Consider the following 25,939-nt stretch of genomic DNA (forward strand, 5'->3'; position numbering starts at 1 on the left):
ATACCCAGTTCCTTTTTAAATACCCTGCAATTTCCACCCACCGCCCCCCTGTCTACCTCCGCGTGGCACCGAGACCTGCCTCACGCTATCTCCCAATCAGCGCCCGCTGATGGGATCCGCAAATCCCAATGGCTAATCACGTCGCCCCCGTGGCCTCTCATTTGCCAGCACCTCACAACAAACCCTCCCAATCGGAGGCGAGACGCTCCTCCGCTGCTGCCGATTGGCTCGCCGAGAGGACGGGGCGATTGTGACGACACAATGCAGGAATGCGGTTGTCAGAGTGACGGTGGCGGGGGTGCCGTCGAATTGGCTCCCGGCGAGTTGTCAATTACAAAGGCTGCCTGCTGCTTCCTGTAGCAGAGTGTGTGTGTGTGTGGAGGGTAGGGGATTCTGCAGGCATGGAGGGGGTACTGCACAAGTGGACTAACTATCTGAGCGGTGAGTGGATCATTGTACCTTTTCGGGAATGCCGCAAAAACGAGTCAACCTGACACAGCCTTCTGCAGCTTGAAGGAGCAGCGCCCACTTCATCGCGGAGTAAAGAGTGCAATTGACAATTGCTCTTTTATCTGCTCGTTTCTTTTCTCCTGTAGGCAGACTTTACAGGGGGTTTGGGGAGTGTATAGCTCCACAACAGATGCTGTTCTTCTCCGACATGCAGGTTTGCAGTATTATAGTGTTTGATGCGGAGGTCGCAGGAATGGGATTTTCAGTCTGAATTTCGCACCTTTCCCCCCCCCCCCCCAAACCAACCAACACGGGGATGCTGAGGCCATAACTAGTCGCAGCCAATTCAGCACAGATTGAATCTGGGACCTTCTGGTTTGTTTGGCTTCCTACCACATGAGCTGGTACATTTATTAACTGAGCCATGGAAGGGAATTTGATAACCGAGCCATGCAAGGGAATCCCATTTCTTTTAAAGGTAGCTTGTCTTTGATCTCCCAATGTCTGTAGGAACTGAGACTGCAAAGATTTTGTGCAAGTTTAGAAGGCAGTGGTCCAGAAACTGCACTGTGGGCTGATGGTGCAGTTCAGGTCGGGTCACTTGTTGAGGGTGAATCACTTGCCTTACAGGGAATAAGGGAGGGTCGGAAATGTTGTTGGGTGTTTGGGAACAGTTTGGCCTTGCATTGCTGCCAGCATCTGATCACTGAGTTGAATTTGAAGCAGGCTGGAGCAAGCCACTAGTTCAATCCTCTGATCTTAGAAATGAATTGTACAGAGGGAGAGAGAAGCCAACAGAAGGAGCACTATAGATTATGAAATGGTTTTATAGGGTAAACAGAGGATATTTTCACTTGTGAGGAATTCAAAACGAGGGATCATAAATATAAGATAGTCACCAATAAATCCAATAGGGGATTCAGGAGAAACTTCTTCATCCAGAGAGTGGTGAGAATGGGAAACCTGCTACCATGGGGAGTGGTTGAGGTGAATAGCATTTAAGAGAAAGTTAGATAAACACATGAGGGAGAAAGGAGTAGAAGGATGTGGTGAGATGAAGTAAGAGTGGGAGGAGGCTCATGTACAGCATAAACACTGGCAGGTTGTTCATGACCTGGTTGGTAGTGAACTTTGAGCTTGTAGAACTTGAATGGCATTCAGTCAGTGTTAACAGGCAGATGAAATCAAGCTGGCCAAATATATCATCCAAGCAAGTGGTTTCCAGCCAGGACCTTGGAAATTGGATTGAACCAGCAAAAATGTCAAAGATGAGATATTCAGCCTGCACCTTTTTGTAACACCTGCCAATTCTGGCTGTTCTACTCCCACACCACAGACTTTGTTCTGTACTCTTAATCGTAGACACTCCAATATACACAGATGGAGCCTGGTCCTCCCAAACAATAATGCCAAGCTCCAATAATACATGCTACAGTGAAATGCTTTTGTCCACACCCTAACTGCACTTGTCTTCAGGTGGTGTACTTTTGATTTGATTTAAAAGAGTTTGTACCAATTGAAGCACGAAAGTTACCTACTCCAGGCGAAGATTTTTTTTTTTTAAATTGTCTGCTTTAGATTTTTTTTTGTACATTTTTGGAAAGAAGAGTCCTGGTGAGGACAAGTTTACAGATTTGATTTGGGTTTACAGCTTGATTATTTGGGTTTGCAAGGTACCCTGTAGATGCAGAAAAACCTGAGCTTTGTAACGAGTGGTACTGTGTCTGTCTGAAGCTGACTCTGTGGCATCAGTTAAGGTAACTGAATCTGTATCACAGGGTTGAGAATGCATGACTGTGATCTTAATGGTCTGAATAGAGCGGAGAAGTGGCAGTTTGCATTTCCAATAATATGTGGATCTGCTCTTAGGGAGGGAAATAACTGTGTCTGGAATAGATGTACATTTCTCTGATTTGTGAGCAGGAAGGAATTCAAGATGTTTGTTTATTGGGTGCCCTGAATCTTTTGCAACAGTGAGAATCTGTAGTGTTCTTTAATCAGCACTAGCTTAGCCAAAGGTCACAGGAGTAGGTGACGCTGTGAGGTAATCACCATTTCGTTAAATATTCCACATCTTTTCATCAGGTGGGAAGAGAGGAGCTATTGTGTGTACATCTCCCTTCATTCTTGCATTTGATTATCGTCGACTGTAGTCGTTCACTCAACCTTCGTGCGTGTACACGCACATGTCGTGGGAAAACCCATTAAGCAACAAAGCTGTCAGCCTGCACTTGGCTAAAAATATTCATTTGACCTCTGATTTAGAGTTTGGTTTATGGACATGTCAAAGCTACCTCTTGCGCTTGTGGTGGTTGCTGCACTTTTGGCTAAACCTGCAGGATGTACCAGGTTTTTGGGAACGTAAGTGGCAGTAATTTCTTAATGGTGATTGTGTCAAATTCCATGGGATTCTGTGCTTTTTAACTAGAGTTTTAGGAATTGCATTGTGAAATTCTGTCTCTGATTTTGACAGAACAAACCAAGTCATCTGATTAGAAGGTAAAGTTTAGGGACATTTAAATGGTGGGAACATCCAAGAATGAATAAAAATATACTTTTCAAAAAGCAGACTGAAAATCACAGAATAATACAGTGCAGAAGAGGCCCTTCGGCCCATCGAGTCTGCACCGATGCATTAAAACACCTGACCTGTCTACCTAATCCCATTTGCCAGCACTTGGCCCATAAATGGGTATTGTTCGTAGCCTCTGGACACTTCTGAGCCTCCAGTGTGTCCGTCATATTGGTAAAAGTAAGTGTCACAGGTACACGCTACATTTTATATTTAAATCTATCGAGTTTTGACCCTTTTTCTAGCTCAAGTCCTAGAGTGAAATTAACCAAATAGTCCTACCATTTCCCCCCCCCCCCCCCCACATCTCCCAGCTCCCCAAATAACTGATGACTGCACGCTCCAACTTGAAGAACGATGGAATAATATCATTCACTGCTCTGAATCTAAATCAAAATCATCTCTCTCTATTTCATTGTGTTCAATTACTTGTGCAATTGAAGAAAATAGCTTGCTGTTAGCTTTTGGTTGGCATTGGCACTAATGTGAGACAATTAGGCACAATGCCACCTTATTTGATGTCTGGGTAAGGCGGAAAGTCTATCCATGTGTGCTCCATTTTATATATGCAATCCTGCCGCGTGAAAGCTCAGACTTGCACTTCGAGCCTGAGGAAGTATTCAGATTTGTGCAAATATCTTTTCCTTCCCCTATGCTGACATTTCTTTACAAAGGTTTTGCGGTTGACACATCCTTGTGGTACAGCAGACAAAAATGAGTCATCACTAACCCTCTCCAGAATGGAGCACAACCATGAAGAGCAAGTACCCAGGTCCTGGTTGTTGCCCATTGGCTGTTTGGCTGCAGCCAGCATATAAAGACTTTGACAACCTGATCTCTCCTTTTAAAGGCACCCCTCCCTTAATCACAAGAGGGCTTAGATTTGCTCCCAGACGTGCAAGGTGAACAACACTGTTCAGATTCCACTTCCTTATACAGAAGGCAGTGAGTATTTAGAACAGATAGCCCAGGGAGGAACTGAAGGCTAGGTGATCAGCAAATTCAAGATTGGTAAAGAGTGATTTGAGGGGTATAAGAAATGTCCCACTCCAGAAACGTGAGCACATTAATCTACGCTGATGCTCCACTGCAGTGCTAAGGGAGTGCTGCACCGTCAGAGCTGACATCTTTTTGGATGAGAATTTTTAAACCTGCCTTCTAGCTGGGGTGGATACCTTTCTGTCACCTCCCAACTGGATCTCTTTTTTTTTTTTTCTTGCCTTCCAATCTCCCAGCTTGTCCAAAACTGAGCTGATTGCATCCTGTCCTGCATTTGCGTGGGAATATTTGAAGAAGAGTAGGGAGTTCTGCCAGTGTCACGGCCAACATTTTCTTTCTGACCAATACCACCAAAAAAAAACGATTTACCTGGTCATTCGCTCATATGCCATTTTCGGGACCTTGCTGTGCACCGATTGCTACGTTTACCTGCGTAACAACAATGACTGCACTTCAATGCACTTGATTGGCTTTAAAGAGCTTTGGAATGTCCTGTGAAAATGATAAGGCCTCATGTAAATGAGTTTGTCCCTTTTCCACACTTTTCCTCTGATTTCCAGGGAAACTCTTTTTCTGCTGGTTGAGGGGTCTAGGTCTTAGGGACTTGGGCTAAGCATTAGAGCCAGACCTTTTGAGTAAAGATAGGAAATGCTTCTAAACGCAAAGGGTGGTGGATGTTTGGAACTCTCTTCCGCAAACAACAGTTGACGCTTAGTCAGTTATAAATTTTATATCCAAGACTTTTTTTTTAACGCAAGGGATTATGGGGCAAAGGCATGTGTATGGAGTTGGGTCACAGATCAGCCATGATCTTATTGAACGGCAGAAAAAGCTCGAGGGGCTGAATGGCCTCTTCCTGTTCCCATGTTCGTATGATGCCTCAGACATTTCAATTATCATGTTGTCTTCACTCCTCCCATTTCCAACTTTGTTTCCCCCTGTTTGTTATTTATCCCTGCTGACCTTTCTCATCTTTCATTGGCAGGTTGGCAGCCACGGTACTTTGTTCTGGATGGCACCGTGTTCTCCTACTACGACTCACAGGAAGATGTTGGCAAAGGGAGTAAAGGGAGCATCAAGATGGCCGTGTGTGAGATAAAGGGTAGGGAAGTGAAAGGAGCTCTTGAGTTTGGAGGCACCAAATGTTCACATTGGACCCTTTTGGGAAGCACTCTTCTGGTTAAGTACGGCCTGACCTGGGCTTGTGTCTGAGCTTTCTTTGAATTACCAGTATCAGGAATAATGTCCATCCTTGGTGCTCTTTACCCTACTGGCTTGAAATCTATAGATTGCAAATGGAAATTTTTGGAGTTATGCCAAAGTCTGGTGCATCGTCACTGATATCCCAGGGAGGGTGCAGTTCAGGTCTGGCCAGTGTGACATGCAGTTTGTTTAGACAGATAAATTGGGGAGGCGTTTATCAGGATGATTCAGTGAATAGAATGGAATGAAAAGTTAAAAATAAAATGTCGGCAATACATGAGTCCATTGGCGTGTGAAGGTGACTCAAATGCACTTTGTTTATAATTTCACCATTGCCGTTTTTTCTTTGCATGAAGATTAAGGCGACATTGATCTTATTAGTGCATTTCAATTGTAATGTCAGTACAAAGGTTCGATGCCCAACAGGATTTTAATAATTGACTTGAAATTACTGTCCACACAAATCATAACTGCTTTTGGGATTCTCCACCCCATCCCAGTCTCGAACAGGAAACGCTGAAGACACTCAGCAGGTCAGAGTGCGACTGTCAGTAAAACATGAGTCAAACATCTCGGGTCTAAACCCTTCCTCGGTTCTGAGCTGACTCTTGTCTTCTGGACCAAAGCTGCTGAGCCTCCAAGCCAGGAAGAGTCGAAGATGAGAGCATAACCTTAAAATCGGAGCCAGGCCAGTCAGGAGAGAAGTTAGGAAACACTTCACACAAAGGGTAGTAGCTAGCGTGGAACTCTCCCATGAAAAGCAGTAGATTCTAGTTTGATTAAAAATTATTAATTAGAGATTTTTGTTTGCCAAGGGTATGAAGGGATATGGATCCAAGGTTGGAATACAGATCAGCCATGATCTAACTGAACAGCAGAACAGACCTGGGAGGCTAAATGGCCTATTCCTGTTCCAATATTCTGCTTCCATAGTGTTTTTGCTTATTTTGTCTGTTCCTGTCTGGCATTTGTTGGACTTCCTTGTTGCTGCCTTGCCTTTCTTGTATTACGGCCGCTGGGTTTTTGCTGAAAGATTCACACGATGGGCGCAGGTCCTAAAGAGGTTCAATGTCTTCTCCACCCACTGAAGTAATACCTTTTTTTTTTGGATAGTGCACGTAGCAGACAACACCCGGATGGACTTGATCATCCCAGGAGAGCAATACTTCTACCTCAAGGCCGTAAATGCCGCAGAGAGACAGAAATGGTTGGTCGCACTTGGTAGTGCCAAAGCCTGCCTTGCTGACAGCAGGAGCAAGAAAGAGAGAGGTAAATGCTTTACTTCTGTCCTTCCCAGCTGGCTTCCCAGGTAATTGTGATGTTCCCTGGTTTTGTTCACCTGAGTGTTTGTGACTATTCTCCCATAATGTTTTTGAGATACATTACAGTAGAAAATGCATGGAGATGCCGCACCCTCCCCCTGCCCTGGAACCCTCCCGATTTTAGCTTGATTTACAAATGCATTGAGCCCTACCAACCAGGAAAGTCTCCCGTTTGATCCTTTGTGCTGAGTTTGCTGATTCTCCTTTGGGAACACTATAGGAATGCTGCAGTTGGCCTCGGTGCACCTGGGTTAGGGAGGAGATGAGTGTCCAGGATCCCTAAATTCAATAATAAATTGATAGTAAATAATAAATGCAATAAGGAATTCAAGAGAAACCTCTTTACTCAATGGTGAGAATGTAGAAATGGCTACCACAAGGCAGAGTTGAGACAACTCGCATAGACTCATTTAAAGGGAAGCTGGATGAACATGAGGGAGAAAGGAATGGAAGGTGATGAAATAGGGTTCAAGGAAGCTCATGTTGGGCTAAATGGCCTATTCCTGTGCTATTAGCCTCTATGTAATCCCTGTTGTGAGTGTGAATGTTAGGTGAGCATTGGATTCAGTTCTGCTGTGGTGTCTGCTAGGATGAAATGGTTAGCCATACTTGCTACATAGGCTTGCACATTAAGAATGACCTTGATTGTGACACTAGAGAACTGCCTTGTGTGGGATTTATCCACTGCATGAAGTGAGTGGCTTGGGAGGAGGGGCAGGGAGGTGTAACAAAGATGTTGCATTTCTATAGCGCCCCTCTCGCCCACATCACATCCCAAAGCACTTTACAGCCAATCAAGTGCTTTTTGACGTGTAGTCACTGTTGTAATGTAGAAAACCCGGCAGCCACTTTGCGCACAGCAAGATCCCACAAACAGCAATGTGATGATAATCCCGTTTTCGTGATGTTGGTTGTGGAATAAAGATTGGCCAGGACACTGGGGAGAACTCCTGTGCTATTTGAAATAGTGCCGTGGGATTTTTTTTATGCTCGCTTGAGAGGGCAGACAGGGCCTGACATTGAAGCACCTCGGGATGCCTAGAGGTCGCGAAAGGTGCTAAATAAATGTAGGTCAGTCTTTCTCCTCACAGAAGCATTCTTGCTGGTTCCTCCCTAGCCTGCTGCTCCTTCTCCTACAGCTTTCTGTAATAAAGTGGTCTGGGTTGACTTCCTACTTGGGTAATGTCAGTCAGGCATTCTCTGTGTTGGAGGACTGACAGTCCATTAAGTGTGTACAACATTGAACCGTACGGTCAGCTGCGACTCAGTGGGTAGCACTCTCGTCTCTGAGTCAGAAGATTGTGGGTTCATGTCCCACTCACACAAATATCAAGCCTGATACTCCAGTAGTGCGCTCTGAGGTGGCATCTTTCAGATAAGACACTAAACCAAGGCCCTGTCTGCCCTCCCAGGAGGATGTAAAAGATCCCAAGGTACTATTTTGAAGCAGAGCAGGGGAGTTCTCCCCAGTGTCCTGGCCAATATCTATCCCTCAATCAACATCACTGAAACAGATGATCTGATCATTATCACATTGCTGTTTGTGGGATCCTGCTGTGCACAAATTGGCTGCTGCGTTTCCTACATGGCAACAGTGACAACACTTCAAAAGTATTTCACTGGCTGTGAAGCGCTTTGGGACATCCTGAGGTCGTGAAAGGTGCTATAGAAATGCAAGTCTGTCCTTTTTTTTTTTTGTTGTCGGTCTGTGAAATATTTCTGAAGTGTAGTCAAACTGTTATGTAGAAAACGTGATAGTCAATTTGCACACACCTACGAACAGTGGGTGAGATCATTACCCAGTTAATCTGTGTTTAGTGTCGATTGAGGTGGAATGTTGGTCAGAATGCCCCCTTTTCCCACCCCACTGCCGTGCTTCAAATTGGCCATGGGATCTTTTACGTCTACCTGGACCAAACAGACTTCAGTTTAATCATTTGATGTAAAACACAGCACCTTCAACAATGCCGCACTCCTTCAGTACTGCACTGAAGTGCTGGTCTTTATTGTACATTTTGAAGTCTGTAAATGGGGCTTGAACCTGACTCAGAGGGGATAGTGTTACCACTGAGCCTGGCAGACACAATAAATCCATACTCTAACCAGACTCTGGTGGGGAACATGTTTATGTTGAGAGAGAGGGCATTTTATTTGCAGGATGTCCAGAACTGTGTTACATCGAGTTTTACAGCACTAGAACGAACCAGTCGGCCCAACTGGTCTATGCCAGTTATTATGCTGCACAGGAGCCTCCTCCCCATCATATATTTTCTCCCTCGCTCTGTCATTATGGTAACAGGGAAGGAAGGAAGCAGAAATAGTGGATGACTTAAATGTAGGATGACATTTGGGAAACAGTGACCAACAATATAATGGAGTTCAGTGTAAGAATAGACAAGGAAAAAAAATAAGGCAAGGACTGGGGGAGAAAAGCAAATTATTGAAATATTTGCTTTTTTTAATTAAAAAAAGGATCTTCAGATTAAATGGAAGGAAAAATGGGGAAATCAAACTGTCAGCAATGGGACATGTGGAGATGGAAAGGGTACATTCACTAGGATGTTGCCAGTAGTAATGGGGTACAGTTGTGAGACGTTGGGGCTTTTTATTCCACCAGGTCATCAAGGCCAGGAAGGGTTATGAGATAGTAAATAGTGGTCGGATTTTTTTCTCTCTCTGTCTTTCCCCAAACTAGTCAGTGAGATGGTAAGAGACCTCAAATTTATCATCACAGCAAGAAGCATTTAAAAGTGAGGCTGGAAAAAGTTTAGTTCCACATAGGGCAGTTAGAATGTGGAACTCTCTGTGCAACAGTTTGTGGCAGAGTCATTAAGAACTTTTAAATGGAAATTAGATTGTTGCCTGAACCAACAATATTGAAGGGTGTGGGGAGTGAGATTAGACTGAGTGACTCATGGACTTGGTGTGTCTGTGCTGTAACACTAAGATTCAGTGAAATCTATCTTTAATTGGTAATGCTGTATGTGAGGAATGAGATATTGTGAATAATGCATCGTGACATTTAATATGGTGACAAAATTAAATGAAGTACCACGCGCTGATTCAAAAGTTTATTTCTGACTGAATCTAGTACTGTTCTCCTTTTGGAATACTGTACAGTATGAGTTATATTGTGCATCTCGCTGTACAGAAGTCCCCCCAAAAAAAAAAACTTTCATTACCATCTCAAAAGTGCTTCACATACAAGGAATCACACACTTCGGATAGAACCTTGATATCTTTCCCCTCCCTAAGCCACAGGTACCAAATCTAATTGTCCCACCCCGTCTGGCCATCCTGACGTGAGTACAGGTAGATGGGCACCGACCAGAGATTGCACCTGGTCTATGTGGTTTTGAAACCCCGAGGCATCAGGGAGCTCGTTGCACTCTTAATGGAGGGGTGGAGGGGGAAGGTGTTTCAGGAACGCAGGCTCTATGAGAAAATGTGTGTCCTAATTAAATCCACAGTGATGTTCGGTACAGAGAGGCATAAAACCATTTCAGAGCAGCAGGACATTCCTGCACAAGAGCCTTTGAAATCACAACTTAACGAGTGTAACCAGACTTAACAGGGTCAGAGATTTGTGCAGCTGATTTTATAGGCCGTTTGCAAGCAATTTAGTTTCTGAATACGCATATTACGGGCTCTTTAGAAGTTTGCAATATGTGATGGGAAATGAAGCAGCTACTTCCTGGGACCAGCATGGTTGTCGATGGCTGCAACTTAACATACACTTGCTGGTTTGGGCAGGCAGAATGGAGTTTCCCCCTTTCAGTGCCTCCACATGTCTCTCTTGCTCAGCCTTGCAATACTGTTGGTTGTTGGGGTCAGTAGCTGCAGCTTGCTGATAATTCCTGGAGTTACTGCTAGTCTCCTTCCTCATGGATGCACACCTCGCTTCCCCAAGGCAGCTTGGCAGGCTGACCTCCGGAGTGCCTTGTGAGGGATCGAACCTGTTTTGTCACATTGCATTTCCTTGGTTTAGTGGGCTGCACCACAACACCCCTTTTTATAATTTTTTTTACTCCAATCAACACAGACATAGACCCCTACAATGTGTTCATCTTCTAGCATAGAAAGAGGCCATTCAGCCCGTCATGCCCCTGCCAGCTCTTTCAAAGAGCCATCCTATTAAGGATGTTAATCCTTTTTTAAAGATTTCAATTGTTTAAAGGGATATTTAATGTTTTTTTTTTAATTGTCGGATTTTTTCTTTTTGTGTGACATTTACATGTTTTGAATCTGCAGAAGTCAGTGAAACTGAGGATTCTTTGAAATCCAAAATGTCCGAGCTCCGGCTGTATTGTGACTTGCTGATGCAGCAGGTGCATAAAATCCAGGAGTCTGCACAGCCGGCCCAGACCAGTTCCACTCCAGATATTGAGGTATTGTACGAGGGCTTCTTTCATTCCAAGTGTCTAAAGACCACGTGGCCAGGATAATGTGCTTACATTTTGTGAACATCCACAGCAATTGTAGTGAATGGAAGATTTCCTTGATGGTCCAGTCATTAAAGCCACTCTGACTATCCAGTAAGTTTATATAGACTAGAGGTTCAATTCCTGGGATGTATTGGAGTTTGCAGATCTCCGTTGGGAATGCTACAATTGGCTTCACAGCTATGGGGGTGGGTGGTGTGTGACGACACACCAGGGTTTTCTATCCCACTCACTATCCACTAACCCCTGCTGGAAGTTGCAGGTGTAAAGTTAGATGAGACGAGAGTGGCTTCAAGCCAAGAGTGGTCAACGCTTGGAAAAGCGGAGGGGAGAACCTTTTGGCTCACTCGTTCAAAAATCAATTAGATGGCACGATGGTGGAAGAGAGATCTAGATGGATAAGCTCAGGTGGGCCGAATGGCCTCTCCCAACTGTGTCTATTTTGTGATCCTGTGGGCGGGATGTCTTCCAATATTCATTGTTCAGCATCGTTGAGAAGAAACTGGGTTCTGGTGGAACTGTCACCTGGAACGAGAGTCGGCTCCTTCAGAAGAAAGTTTGGGGTGGGCAAGAAGGATTTTTAAGGAAAAAAAATTGCAAGGGTTTGTTATGAGGGAGTGTTATGATGTTTCTTTAACTAAAAAATGTTGTCGTTCCAGTTTTACCAGGCCTGTACCTTTTTTATAATTCCATAGTTTCCTGCTTTTATAATGAGTTGTGTAAATCAGTATTGATCAATAGTTTTAGACCCGTACAGTGTGTTGATGCACTAGCCATGGGACCATCCCCACCCCAACCTTGCATTAGTTGACGTTCTTTTCTTAAATGTTTCTGTTTTGCTTTTCGAAGAAATTAATTGGATGTGGTAATTTTGAGCTGTAGGTCTCGCGCATCCACCTTGTGTTGGGGAAATCCGAAGGCGACTGATTTCAGTGCATTAAAGATAGAAGCTGCAGTGGCATCAACTACAGAGACTCCACTTTCCACACGCGCCCAAGTCCGAGTCTGCCTGATGTTGAGAATTAATCCCACTCACCCATCACCCCTGTGCTTGCTGATCTAACACTGGCTCCCAGTCTGGCAACATCCTTTTTCAAATCCCTCCGTGGCCTCACCCCTCCTAATCTCTCTAACTTCCTTCAGCCCCACAAACCTCCCAGATCTCTGCACTCCTCCTTGTGCATCTCTGATTTTAATCGCTCCGCCACTGACAGCCGTGCCTTCAGCTGCTGCTTAAAATCTACCTCTTTGACCAAGTGTTTGGTCACCTGTTCTAATATCTCTGTGGCTTGGTGTCAAATTCTCTTTGATAATCGCTCTTGTAGTAAAGTGCCCTAAGGTGCTTCGCATTAAAAGCACAATGTAAATGCAGGAGCTTGTTGTGATTATGGTATCGTCATATGTAGTCTGTACCTATTTTAACATTGTTTTCTGTGGATTTTATTTTCTGCGCTTGTAGTGAAATCAGTTTTATTGTAGAATATAGGTTAGGCATTAAACTTGCACATATTTGTCAAGTTGTTGCCTGTGATGATGCAGGCAATGCTGAATTGCTCTGGAAACGAGGAAATGTACGATGTGACACTGTCCAAATAGGTCCGCTTGGGTTACTGTGTAACTACCAACAGTCCAACTCGAGCATCAGTTTCCTTGTGCTTTACCGTATGAGTGAATCTACAATTGTCTAAGCGGATGACGTTTGTCAGTTCAGTGGAATGTCGCTGTTGGAATGGAGACTGTGTGGGTGTAGAGGCGATATTTGAATATGTGCAGCATCTTCAATTTGAGAGACTATTTTTCATCTGTTATGATTTAACTGTAGACTTGCATGGATCTGAATTGAAGACTGTGAGCTCCAGGAAGTTGGTCAGCTGAGGGCATCATATATGATCCTCAATGCAAAGCCACACTTGGGCACTTCATAGCAGGGGGTTACTGGGCAGTGATTCAGAAGCCCCAACTCTCAAACTGCCAACATCATCCCCATTCCAAAAAGTCCACTTTAATTTAGTGCCGAGGTTGTAGCCAAGTGGTCTGTCCAGTTTTATGAATTTTGTAGTGGTTTGATATTGAGGGAGTTGCCTGCTACACCACTGTGGTGTGGGATTGAAGGTACGTGTAGGCCCAGACTAAGCATGGCAGGTTTCCTTCCCTAAAATGACATTTTGTGAACCAGTTGGACTTTTTTTTTCTTTACAACAACCCGACGGCTGCGTGGTCGCTTTTACTAATGCCAGCTTTTTGTTCCAGTACTTTTTTTAAACTGAATTCACGTTCTCAACCTGCCAATTGAACTTGCGTTCTCCTGGATTATTAATCCATACCTCTGGAATTGAGTCTAGTAACATAATTGCACTAGCATACAAGTATCAGCCCCATTTATCTGCAGCTCAGCCCCAGAGCAGTGCAAAAATTCATGTTCTTCCCCTTCCAAAATTACCTTCAAGGAAACTGCTTTGGGACGTTTCCCATTCAGGATGACCAGTTTGGCTTCGCAGGGAGAAGTATCCCTGCCCTGTCTGTGTTGATAAAATGTTTGATTTCAATAAATGACATGCACACACGAGTGGAGAGAGGGTAATTTGAATAAAATGTGCTCCTTTCCTTCCCCCACCCTTGAACCACCCCACCCTGAGTTAACGACCGACTGGAAGAGCTGCTGATCAGTTACTCTGCCTGGCCACGTTCCCCTTCCCACCCACTGTGATACCATCTACTCTTGTTGAACCAAAATAAAGCTGAAAAATGTTTTGAAAGTTGCACTGCCTGTGCGACTCCCTCTCCTTTTTTAAAAGTTGTACACCAGAGGCCACAGATCAATTTCAAGCCCTGTTTTTAATTTCTATGTCGCAGACTGTCGACTCCAGTGTCGTGTGAATTCCATCAAACCCTCCCAAACTAATTCTGCTCGGGATGACTTGTGTTGAATCCTTTTTCTTCCTGGTCAAAGTGTGTAAAGTAAGTTGTGCTGCTTCACGATCTCGACTAATGCAGCTCGGCAGGGCTCCTTTGATGGATTGGTGGGGAAGTGCGTTTCTGCTACTCCACTGAGCCATGCAGCTCCAGAAGGCCCTAAGTTTCCATCCTTGCTCTCCCCAAGGCTGTGGATCTGAGGGGGGGGGGTCATTGTGTTGACCTTAGTAGGGAGGGGCATGATGCATCAGAGTTCCTGCTTCTGGTTACTATGCAAAGACTTGTTCTAGACAGTGCAGATATGTGGAAATCAGGTGAGAGCAGGATCAGCCTCTGCTGTGAAGCCACCCATAGTTGAATATCTGCTTGAAGCTCACTGGCAAAGCTCACGGGTGGGGAATGGCAACTTGGGCAAGGTACCACAGGGGGTGTGACACCCTACCTGTGGAATTGTACCCCAGCACGAATTATCAATTTCAGGCAAGGGGAAGAGTAAGGTTATCTTTCATTATGCTTTCACTGTCTGATTTTTGTTAAGCTTTCTTTAAGAATATGGCTGCCTTCTGTACCTGTGCAGTTTCTCCTTTTATTCCACACAGGTACTTGTGCATTTTTATTGATGAGTGTGCATCTGTCTTTCAGAAAATGAATGAGGCTTCTTCTTTGCTTAAAGCCACGTGCAATACCTTTATAAATACCCTTGAGGACTGTATGAAAATAGCAAGTGTGAAGATATCCCCAGAGCTGCTTTCACCCCCTGAGTCTCCAGTTGCTCATGTTACCTCCACACCTCTTCGCAGGGTAAGTGGATCTTTTTCTTTATTTTTTTTTAAGTGTGCATTTTATCTTCATCCTTGTAGCAGACTTCCTGGTTGCGGGAAGGGCAAGTTTCACAACCCTTGCATAATTGGCCCAGTTGTCCTGCATGATGTAACAAAAAAAAATCTGCAATAGTGTTCGAGCTGTAGATGGGTAGATTTCACCTATGTTCTTGCAGGGTTTCTGTATTGCAAAAAGTTGTGCTTTCAGGATTTGAAAAGTTTCCATTTAAAAAAAAATGTATTCTTTTGTTCTTAAATTTTCAGGTTAAACGTTCTGTCAGTCACAGTGGGGTTGTTGCACCCGACAGGTAGGTGTCTGCTGCAGTGTGTTCCTTTTTTTAAATACGTAGTTAGTCTCTCGTGTTAAAAATCCTATGACACTATTGGAAGAAGAGCAGAGGTTTTTTTTTTTTTAGAGATACAGCACTGAAACAGGCCCTTCGGCCCACCGAGTCTGTGCCGACCATCAACCACCCATTTATACTAACCCTATAGTAATCCCATATTCCCTACCACCTACCTACACTAGGGGCAATTTACAACAGCCAATTTACCTATCATCTGCAAGTCTTTGGCTGTGGGAGGAAACCGGAGCACCCGGTGAAAACCCACGCAGACACAGGGAGAACTTGCAAACTCCGCACAGGCAGTACCCAGAATCGAACCCAGGTCCCTGGAGCTGTGAGGCTGCGGTGCTAACCACTGTGTCGCCCCGTTTTCTTTCCCTTTTTCCACCTCCCCAACAGAATCGTGGGCCCACATTCCCCTCTCAGCCAACACCACCAAAATCACTAGTCATTTTTTCTTGTTTGTTTGTTATTTGTGAGAGCTTGCTGTGCGCAAATTGGCTGCTGCATTTACCTGCGTAACAATGGTGATTGAAGTGAGGTAATTATACCTGAAGCACTTTGAGGCATTTCTGAGCAATCAACAAAGCGCAATATAAATGCATGTCCGATTCCTGCCAGTTATATTGCATATTTGGCGTCATTGTGTTGACATTGACCCTAGTTGCTTGAAAGGGGAAAGTGTTGCTTCCCCAGCACAAACATTCCCCCCCCAAAAAAAGTGTAATGCTCTCCACTCGCCTGGATGAGTGCAGCTGCAACAAGGCACTAGAAGCATGACCGCATCCAGCAACATTCACTCCCTCCACCGGTACAGTTTGGCTGCAGTGTATACCGCTTGCACAATGTACTGCAGCAACTCGCCTAGGCTCTTTTTTGACAACACCTTCCAAACCCGCAACCTGTACCACCTAGAAGGACAAGGGCAGCAGACGCATGGGAATTCCAACACCTGCAAGTTCCCCTCCAAGTCACACACCATCCTGACTTGGAACTATATCGCCATTCCTTCATTTGCTGGGTCAAAATCCTGGAAGTAGCACTGAGTACCAACAGCACATGGACTGCAGCGGTTCAAGAAGGCAGCTCACCACCACATTTTTCAAGGGCAGTTGGATATGGGCAATAAATGCTGGCCTAGCCAGTGACGCCTAGCCTGAGAGTGAATTATTTTTTTAAAGATATGGGGCTAAGAAGCAGCCATCTAAAGCAGCACTGAAGATGCTCTCTTTTTTTTTAAATTAAAACAAAATAGTAGATAATTTTCCCAATCTTGTTGTGTTACAGTAAACTACAAGCAGTGCAGAGACTGTCTTTCTTTAAACTTCACTGAACTAGTCTTTGCTATTAGTTGTAAATCACACATTGCTGCTCCTTAAGACTGCGTTACAGCCTTGGATATATAGTTTTACAGCTGCCTTGTTGATTCTTAACTGTTTGGCTGCAGGAGCACAGAAACGAACAACCTGGCCCAGCCTCAGAAGGGCTCAATTACAGTAATGAGAAATCTGGAGGAAATGGCCACACATCGAGCTAGCAGGTGGACAAGACTGCCCGTGGAAATCAAGGCTCCAGGCAATAGTTGCGCGGCACAGCCAGAAAGTAAGAAGCTTCTGCCGGCATAACCCCAGTCGCTGCAAACAAAAATCCAGCCAATGATGGTTTTGCGAATCAATTATTGCCCAGTAATTGAAGCAGGAGAGACGTGGGCTGTAAAAACAGTTTAACAAGCTCCCGATTCCATTACAGTTCTGTGGATTAGTGATTCTCAAACTTTTTTGGTTAGAGGACCTCCTTTTAAAATGGATTAGTAATCATGAACCCCTCCCCATTTAAATTCTAATGCTATATAATACACATCATACTTGGGTGAACTTTTCCACCCTTTTTGAGTTTACTTAAACATTTCAAAGGAACTCCCCTCTCTTGAACAAGGCACCTATCACCAATCTTTAGAACTACAAGTCTTGAGAACCACTGCTCTGGATAGTGCTCCTTTCACAATTAAGACTGGTTAACGTGTAACTCTGCATTGGTCCTGAATTTGAGGTCAAACCCATTTTTATTAACTCTGGCTGAGAAGTGAAGAAAAAATACAAATTAAGCAGTCCAGAGCAAAACTCCCTTAGGCTGTGCACTGTCAAAATACAGTGAGGGGAGGATGACCTGGGTGTAGGCAGTAATGTTTGACGAACATGCTATTTGTTGAAGGGACACATTCCTTTTATCCTGCAATTCCCTCGCTTGATTCTTGGCATGTGAAAGTTGAGTGGTACTACAACCTAATCTTGTGTTGTGTCACTCATTGTAAACTGCTTCATACCAGCAGGTTGTCAGCTGTCCAGAACGCTGAGATGGACAGGGGGGGGGGACACAGGCTAATTGATCCTTCTTTTTCCCCCCCCCCCCCACCACTCCTCGTGTGCTCTCCTGCTGCCTAGAGGCTGGGTTTAATGTCATTACGAATGTCCTCCTTCATTTTGTCGCTAAAAGGACAGCAGCTGCTCTCGGTGGCTCACCAAAAGGCTGGCCCAATTGCAAATATTGCAACCAGTCCGCTTGAAGAGCTGTCAGGCTTTCCGGACAAGCATTTAGCGATGCTAATTTTGTTTTGGATCTTGAGTGTTGACAGTTTAAACTGCATCTCTTTTTTTCCCCCCCCCCCCCCCAGCTGCCATTGACATTTCTTTTTGTGAGTATCCAGAACCTTTTTGCTCTGCTCCAGCAACAATGTTGGAAATTGACTCTGATGGAAATTGACTCTGATGGAAAGACTGCAGATGAAGCAAGAGGAAATGTTCCATTCTCCCTGTTGCCACCCCCGTCTTCTCATAGTCATCGAGTTATACAGCACAGAAACAGGCTCTTCGGCCCACTATGTCCGCACCGACCATCAAACACCTATCTATTCTAATCCCATTTTCCAGCACTTGTGTTCCAGATTTCAACCGCCCTCTGGATGAAATTTTTTTTCCTTAAATCCCCTCTAAACCTCCTGCCCCTTACCTTTAAATCTGTGCCTCCTGGTTATTCACCCCTCTGCTAAGGGAAAAAGTTTCTTCCCAGCTGCCCTGTCAATGCCCCTCATAATTTTGTATACATCAATCAGGTCCCCCCTCAGCCTTCTCTGCTCTAAGGAAAACAACCCTAGCCAATCCAGTCTCTCTTCATAGCTGAGCCGAGGTTAAACATCTGTTCGTGTGAGGTACACAATGAACACAACAGCAAAAGTTGGATAAGACAGAAATGGAATTTATTTCTGTCCCCTCCGTGTATCCAGTAAATCAGCCCCTCGCTGAAGTTTACCCACCTCCGTGCTCATCGGCTCGCAATGATCATTCCCTTAATGTGAGGTGCGTGAAAAATAATGCGTTGGAAAGTGCAACAGGCCCCTGTTTCTATCTTGTGCTGGTGTTGCAGCAGTTGGCCATTTCTATCATGCACTAAATGAAGATTGGCCAGCCTTGTGCATTGATCCATTTTTTTTCTTCTTTTTGTGCAAATGCTGCTCAAGTATTTCTACAGAGGAGGTGCACATACCTATTAGTTTGTGCAGCAACAGTTCCTCTCTGTCTCTGTCTGTCTGTCTCTCTCTCCCACCTGCACCACCTCCCATCCGGCGTTAATTTGCTGTAGCTTGAGTGAATTGGTACAAACAATACTTTATGTTCATCCAAGGTGAAACTCTTGTCTTATATTATCTCCTGGATATAGTTTAGTGATCTGATTTCATTATGGTGGTGGGGAGAAACCCAATGTCTTAAGTAATCTGGTTTCAAACTTCAGATTCACTGCAGCCTTCCCAAAACGTCCAGGATGAATCTGCAGGTGGTGCCAATGGTGAATAATGTTGTCGGGAAATGGTATCCTCCTTTTGAGCAGCACACCGAAGGAACCGGTCGAGACACGGATGTATCCCACCCGGAGAAGGAAGTGACAGGGAAACGGAGAAAGCTCCTTCAACGTTGCCATCAGAACTGAGACCTCCTGTGAGAAAAACCGGGAATGGAAACTTGCAATACGGAAGACGCTGGTAACTCGCTAATCTTTAGTGTTGGGTTTTCCCACTGACGCACTAATACTTGTTCGAAATGATGTTGAGTATTGAGCAGGATACTGTGGAGTGTCTGATTTTTAAGGCAGCTCCATAACAATTACCATCGACATATACTGTGATTACCATCCTCTCTTATTCTAGGCTTCAGTGCTTAGTCCTGTCCATCTAATCTGTGAAGGGCAGAAATTGGGGAGCATCCTATGCAGAGTGAAACACTATTTTATTTCCCCCTCCTGTGCAAGAAGCAAAAACCTCTCTGTAAACTAATGCAACACTTCTCGGCAAACATAGTTCAATAGTTTCATGGACAATAACCGCAGTTTCAAAAATCAGACAATGGTAAACTCTTCAAAATTAAGTGGGAATCATGGGGAATTTAAACTAATATGCCAAGTTTCAATTTAAATAGGACTGCACGGTGGTACATGTGGGACTGCCAATCTCCCCTCCTGTTTGTTACCTCGCTTACAACTGCAGGGACACTTCCTGAGACGCATGCTCTTTTTACACCTGTGCCGATTGTATTTACGATGGGTACTGCCATCAAATATCACTCGCCTGAATTACTGTTTAGATAGCTGACACCAAAAATATGTGCACTGTTTGTGGTTACGTGGTTCCATAAAGACCATCTCTACCGTACAGCCTAAACATATATGCTGCTTGTATGATGTCTGCTCCCCAGCCCCCAAATCCAAGCCATCGAATGGATTGAAAACCTAGTCATCCTAACTGCCAAACTTAACCTGTGATGGTTTCTTAAAAGAGAATTGTGATGATGGTACAGTAGATGGTTTCAAATTGATACTGACCAAGGCACACTTATGATTTGTTCCCTTGACTTTTTGTTCGGGGTGATCCCAGTTGTCGTTTTACGTTGCCTGTTTAAGCCAGCCAAGACCAGGTTCCATGCAATTTGAAGCCACTCCCCTAATACTATTATAATGTAAACTGTTACAAGTACTCTTTATTACACTAACACTACTTTTAAGATGGAGATACAACGTCTAAGAAATTGTGAAGCGTTGCTAAATTACCCACACTCCAATTGTGCACTATTTATATTTTTTCAAAGTTTTCCAAAACGAAATGCAGGTTAGCCAATATAGAATTAAAACCAAGATTAGGGAAGGATCAGTCAACTGTATAGTTTTCTTTTTAATATTGTTTAGTTTATCATTAGTATACACTAATTTTAACATTTACTTGATTAAATCTAGGGCCATAAGTTCCATTGGTATTTGGCTGCCCTTGTCACGTGTCCAATGGCCCTAGTTTTGCTGCAGTAACATTGTCATCTCTGTCCCTGAATTGATTTTAACCTTACTCACGGGTCAATTGAGCTGCATGAGCTCTCCATGAGGTACGAAATGATATGGAGATTAATTTGTGTTTTGTTGCTTTATCATCTCTTCCTTCATGTCGCTGTAGGAATGTGATCTGATTTGAATGTAGACATAACACTTGTGCAAAAATGAGGTACTATAAGTTCATATTTTTTTATATTTGTAATCTGACAGTGACGGTGAAAGATAATTGAAACAGAAAACTTAATGAAAATGGTTCAGTCTGAAGTATCCAGAGTATTTGGAATTGTTTTCTAATATTAACGGGGGCAAAAAAAAAAATCCAGAATAATTTTCCAGTCCAGACTGGAATCCTCTCCTGCTGGAGTTGTAGAAACCATAGATGTTAACAGCACAGAAAGAGGCCATTCAGCCCATTGGAGCAGTGCTGGCTCTTTGCTACAGTAATCCAATATTTAATTCCACCACCCTGTTCTCTTGCCCCATAGCTCTGCATCTTCCTCTTCTTCTTTAGATATTCATCCAAATTTTCCTGAAAAAGTTGTAATGGTCTCTGTCAACTACTTCCTGTAGACAAGAATTCCATTCTTTGAGAGCACCTGAGCTAAGAAATTTCTCCTTGCCACTTTGTTCACTCTTGACAATTTTAACTTGATGACCCCTCATCTCTGATTTCCTCAACTGGAGAATATACAATCTCCTTTTGGCCTTTGCTCCAGTATCCTGAGTGTAAAACATTTTGTCCCTAAATCTAACAGCTCTGGATATAGGATGGTTGAGCACAAATGAAGTGAACCATTATCATGATTGATATAGTGTAGCCTCTGTTCTTATTAGTTATGTACTATGTAAAAATCAATTTATCTTTGTGGAAATTCTTTTTTTAAAAGCGGCTGTTCAGAGTTGCGGTATCCCCTTTTGATCTTGGAGCACATTGGAGCTTAGTGGTAATGTTACTGGAGTTGTAATCCAGAGGGCTGGACTAATACCCCAGAGACAGGAGTTCAAATTCCACTGGCTGGGGAATTTTAAATTCAATTAATAAATCTGGAATAAAAAGCTAGTCTCCATAATCATAAAACGAGCAGATTGTTGTAAAATTTCATCTGTCCTATTGTTCACTAATCCCCTTCAGGGGAGGGAATGATTATGATTAGGTTAGAGATACAGCACTGAAACAGGCCCTTCGGCCCACCGAGTCTGTGCCGAACATCAACCACGCATTTATACTAATCCTACACTAATCCCATATTCCTACCAAACATCCCCACCTGTTCCTATATTTCCCTACCACCTACCTATACTAGTGACAATTTATAATGGCCAATTTACCTATCAACCTGCAAGTCTTTTGGCTTGTGGGAGGAAACCGGAGCACCCGGAGGAAACCCACGCAGACACAGGGAGAACTTGCAAACTCCACACAGGCAGTACCCAGAATTGAACCCGGGCCGCTGGAGCTGTGAGGCTGCGGTGCTAACCACTGTGCCACCCATCTGCTGTCCTTACCCTGTCTGGCCTACATGTGACTCCAGACCCACAGCAATGTGGTTGACTCTTAAGTGCCCTCTGAAATGGCCTGGCAATCCACTCAGTGGATGTACCTACACCACATGGACTGCAGCAGTCCAAGGCAGCGGCTTACCACCACGTTCGCCAGGGCAACTAGGGATGGTAATAAATGCTGACCTTGCCAGCGACTCTCTCATCCCAAGAACAAATAATAAAAAAAAAGATTTTTTTTTTTAGACAACCTGAAAAAAGTGAAACTTTTTATTTGATCAGTTAAAATGGACCTTAGATTCCCCATTGAAAATCATTAGTACAAAGGATTTTACCACCAGTGTGTAATGTAGCTTGTATTTTTAAGCTAGATCCTCTGTCTCTGAAGAAATGGGAGCAAGACTAGGCCATATCATGGCTGGTCATCTACATTGACTCTGCTTTCCTGCCCTATATCCATTTAGACTGCACAAATATTGGCAACACCACATCCTTCTCTCTTGATTATCTTCCAGTACTGGGAAAAATTAGTTTCAAACATTAATCAAATGCAGGCAGAGGACATGGACTACTGCTGACATTTTCTCAGTTCCAGCTGTGCCAAAATACATTTTCATCTCTGAACCATTAAGTTTTCGGTGTCCTGACCAGACCCTGAAAGTTTTCACCATATTCTCAGGAGTCTGTCAATTATTCAATTTGTGCAAAAATGAAAATGGGAGAGGGAGAAGATGATGCATCCAGATGTGGCTGCTCAGATATATTCAATTTCAAATTACTTGACAATGGTGAGACGATCTGACCAGGTGAAACGCATCTGAGACTTGTAGTCCTATGTTTTGTTGAATAACAATCAGCATTTTCAGAACGCTCCTCAGAGAAAAAGGTGTGAGGATGTTGTGCACAAAATAGAAAAGGATTTGGGGGGTGGGGAGGGCGTGGTGGCTGAAGCACAGCTGCAGGTTAGTTTTTAAGACTTTTTGAAAGGAAGTGAACAAGGTAACAAGGGAAAGTGGTGTTGGGGGAGGGGTTAATGGTATTGAGTCAACAGTTGTGAATATAATTTTGAAAGGAGTGGGAAGAGGTGGTGAAGAAGTATCAGTGACCAACAAGTGTGCTCCAGGGTTTCAGCAAAGAATGGATACCGCACCTTTTTTAAGAAGTCCATTTTAGTTCCTCTAGTTAAGAGGTTCAAATTGGAATGTATACATCACTTTGTGTACCTGAATCAGTTTGTTTCTGTTGGCTGTTTTAATGACTGCACCTCACTGTCTAGTGATATTAACTTTGTCGAAATGAAGGTAACCTTTGTTAAATGAAGAATGTAGCTACACCTTTTGTAATGTTGTTGGAAGTACCAAATTCCTGAAGTCACTGTCCTCCTTGAGAATGCAAGAAAAGTATAAGATGGTTGCTCTCTTCTCTGTGACGTTAAGTGTTACAATGTTGTGTTAGGCTGTGGGAACTTTTTTTTATATAATTGGTCAAAATTAGTTGGAAGTTTTCTTTTTCTTTTAAATCGTTTTAACTTTACCAATTGAGCCTGAAAATTCTTTGTGCAAGTAATTAGAACTAAGTTTTTTTTTTTTGTTTTTTTTTTTTTGGTGCATTTGTACTCATGAAGGTTGTTGGTGGTTGGGGATAGAATGTTTTTTTTATTTTGAGCACTCCGTATCCAGCATTCCCAGGGCAGAACAGTTAAATGCAGAGCAAAGCTCTGCTCCAACAATGTGCCTCACAAAACCTCCCCAATTACAGAAATGTGAAATTTTCCATTTCCCATACCAGCCAATCTCAGTGAGATTGCCAAATTGGGGGCTGTTTTTATACTATGGGTCCATTAGGAGCAGGATTGTGACTGACCAAGTTAACATAGGGCCCTTATAACTGACAGAAGACTTTCACCCATCCAAGTTTCCCTCCAAGCCACACCATCCTGACTTGGAACTATATCGCTGTTCCTTCACGGTCGCTGGGTCAAAATCCTGGAACTCCCTTCCTAACAGCACTGTGGGTGTACCTACCCCACATGGACTGCAGCGATTCAAGAAGGCGGCTCCACACCACCTTCTCAAGGGCAATTAGGGGTGGGCAATAAATGCTGGCACAGCCAGCAACTCGCATCCCATGAAAGAAAAAAAAATGCAATAAGGGGTAGATTGAAACCTTGATTTCTGGTGAAAGGCTAGTATCAAGCTCCCAGTGCCACCTCTGAAATTTTTTTAAAAATAGTTAGGATGGAGGATTTATCGTCCTTCAGTTTCATTACATAAATACTTGCATTTATATGGCTCCTTTTGTGATGTCTGGACATCCCAAAACTTGCAGCCAATGAAGTACTTTTGGAAGTGTAGTCACTGTTGTAATGTAGGTCTTGCAAGTGGGATGCAGCAAAATAACTTAAATGCTTACAATTTTGGAAGCATTTTGTAGATAATGACTTGGAATTCTTGAAGTGAACACTATATTTCACCACAGACTAAAGCAAAATTGTACACAGTATCTATTTGAACATACCTCAGCTTTTCCTAAGAACTGTTGTATTTTGTAAATTTTTTTTATATGTGCTTGCCCATTGACTTTATAGAGCAATGTAAATTTCCTAAATAAAGTTGATGTTTTGGACTAATATATTCCATAGTTTGCAGCCTATTTATTTTTTTTACCATCTTTTTGTGCTGATTTGTGGCCATTGGAAAGACACTGATATTTTGGTCTGGCTGACAGCCATTGACTATGGGTTTAAAACGTTAACTTCAGGTCAATTGGCGAAAAAGGGTGTTGGGCTTTCTGCATGGATACTTTACTTTTTCCCGTGTCACTGACTTAGCAAGATTGTCTTCAGTCTTTCAGTTATCCCAGAGCTCTGGGGAAACCATGTAGCTTTTTGATTCCACCGCCCCCCCCCCCCCCCCCCCCCCGCTCTAATTTCACCTCTGTGTGCACTAAACATGCAAACAAGCAGCAGTCTCTCAACCTGGTGTCTTGTCATTCAGTCACTTATTGTTTGGCATCCGTTGCCCAAAAGTGAGCAGGCCAAATACAGAGGCAGGGCCTAAACTTTGACCCCCTATCAAAACACTAGGCACAAATGCTCAACTGGTGGGAGACATCTAGGAATTACAGTCTCTGGAAAAATAGAGTACAAATTAAAAAGAAACTAAATCCAAATGACCCCCAGCTCTCCTTTACAGCCTTCCTTCCTCCCGTGCAAAGCAGTTAAATTGAGACTATGGCTAGTGGAGCCTCATTAGCCTCTCCTGTTGCATGGAAATGCCCTGTATCATTCCTGGCACAACTCCAGATTTCCAGCAGAAACTCTCTTTCTCTTTCCACAGATGCTGCCAGACCTGCTGTGTATGTCCAGCACTTACTCCTTTGATTTCAGATTTCCAGTATCCGCAGTATTTTGCTTTTAATTTTAAAGCAATGTTTGAAAAGTAGCAGTAATTTCTTGGCCATTATTTTGGGAGAGGCAAGGCCAATGAGATACAACCCTGCACAGGCATTGCAATTTTTTGTTTAATGCCGATATTTGACAACCCAGGACAGGCTTCAAACTGTCTTCAAACAGAGTTGATACATTGGGGGCATCTGGCCAGCTTGTCAAGGTAAGCCAACAAAATGATTTGTTTCAAGTGAACTGGTGCGTTTATATGTTGGAAAGTATTAATCGAGCTAATTTATTTTCTTCTAAACCTATTGCTTTTAAACTGTTGTACACATAGCTGTCTCCTACATACTCCAATCTCCTGCCTCTGAATGTTCCACACATGCCATGGTTGGACTAGTGCCAACATTTGATGACTTTTTATTCTCCTCCAATCAAACGAAGAAAACGACTGTGTACTTTTTTTCTTTTGTCTGTAAATGAGGTACATCTCCCTCGCATACAAACATTGGTAACTATGAATAGATCACACAGGGTTGGCAGTGAGGTGCGATGGTTATTCCTGTTGAGTGAGTGTGTGTCTGTCTCTCTCTCTCTCTCGGAGTGATCAAA

General features: G+C 43.5%; 1 protein-coding gene across 2 annotated transcripts in view; it reads left to right on the plus strand.

The window, feature by feature from the left end:
- The first annotated feature begins 299 nt into the window (after positions 1-299).
- LOC137358630 (pleckstrin homology domain-containing family A member 3-like) overlaps positions 300-25,939 on the plus strand; it is a 99,917-nt gene continuing 74,277 nt past the window's right edge. The window contains exons 1-8 of one of the 2 annotated variants that reach the window (XR_010971262.1): positions 300-441; positions 5,007-5,123; positions 6,338-6,493; positions 10,798-10,934; positions 14,544-14,702; positions 14,987-15,030; positions 16,517-16,671; positions 18,856-21,590. Coding sequence is in view for 1 of the 2 variants with exons in the window: in XM_068024750.1 (XP_067880851.1) it covers positions 402-441; positions 5,007-5,123; positions 6,338-6,493; positions 10,798-10,934; positions 14,544-14,702; positions 14,987-15,030; positions 16,517-16,671; positions 18,856-18,917 (870 nt within the window). In the remaining variant the exon portion in view is untranslated. Of the gene's footprint in view, positions 442-5,006; positions 5,124-6,337; positions 6,494-10,797; positions 10,935-14,543; positions 14,703-14,986; positions 15,031-16,516; positions 16,672-18,855; positions 24,508-25,939 lie in introns of those variants that run through there. The other variant, XM_068024750.1, reaches the window with a different exon arrangement.

This window comes from Heterodontus francisci, chromosome X, assembly GCF_036365525.1.
Source record: "Heterodontus francisci isolate sHetFra1 chromosome X, sHetFra1.hap1, whole genome shotgun sequence".
Classification (NCBI taxonomy): Eukaryota; Metazoa; Chordata; class Chondrichthyes; order Heterodontiformes; family Heterodontidae; genus Heterodontus; species Heterodontus francisci.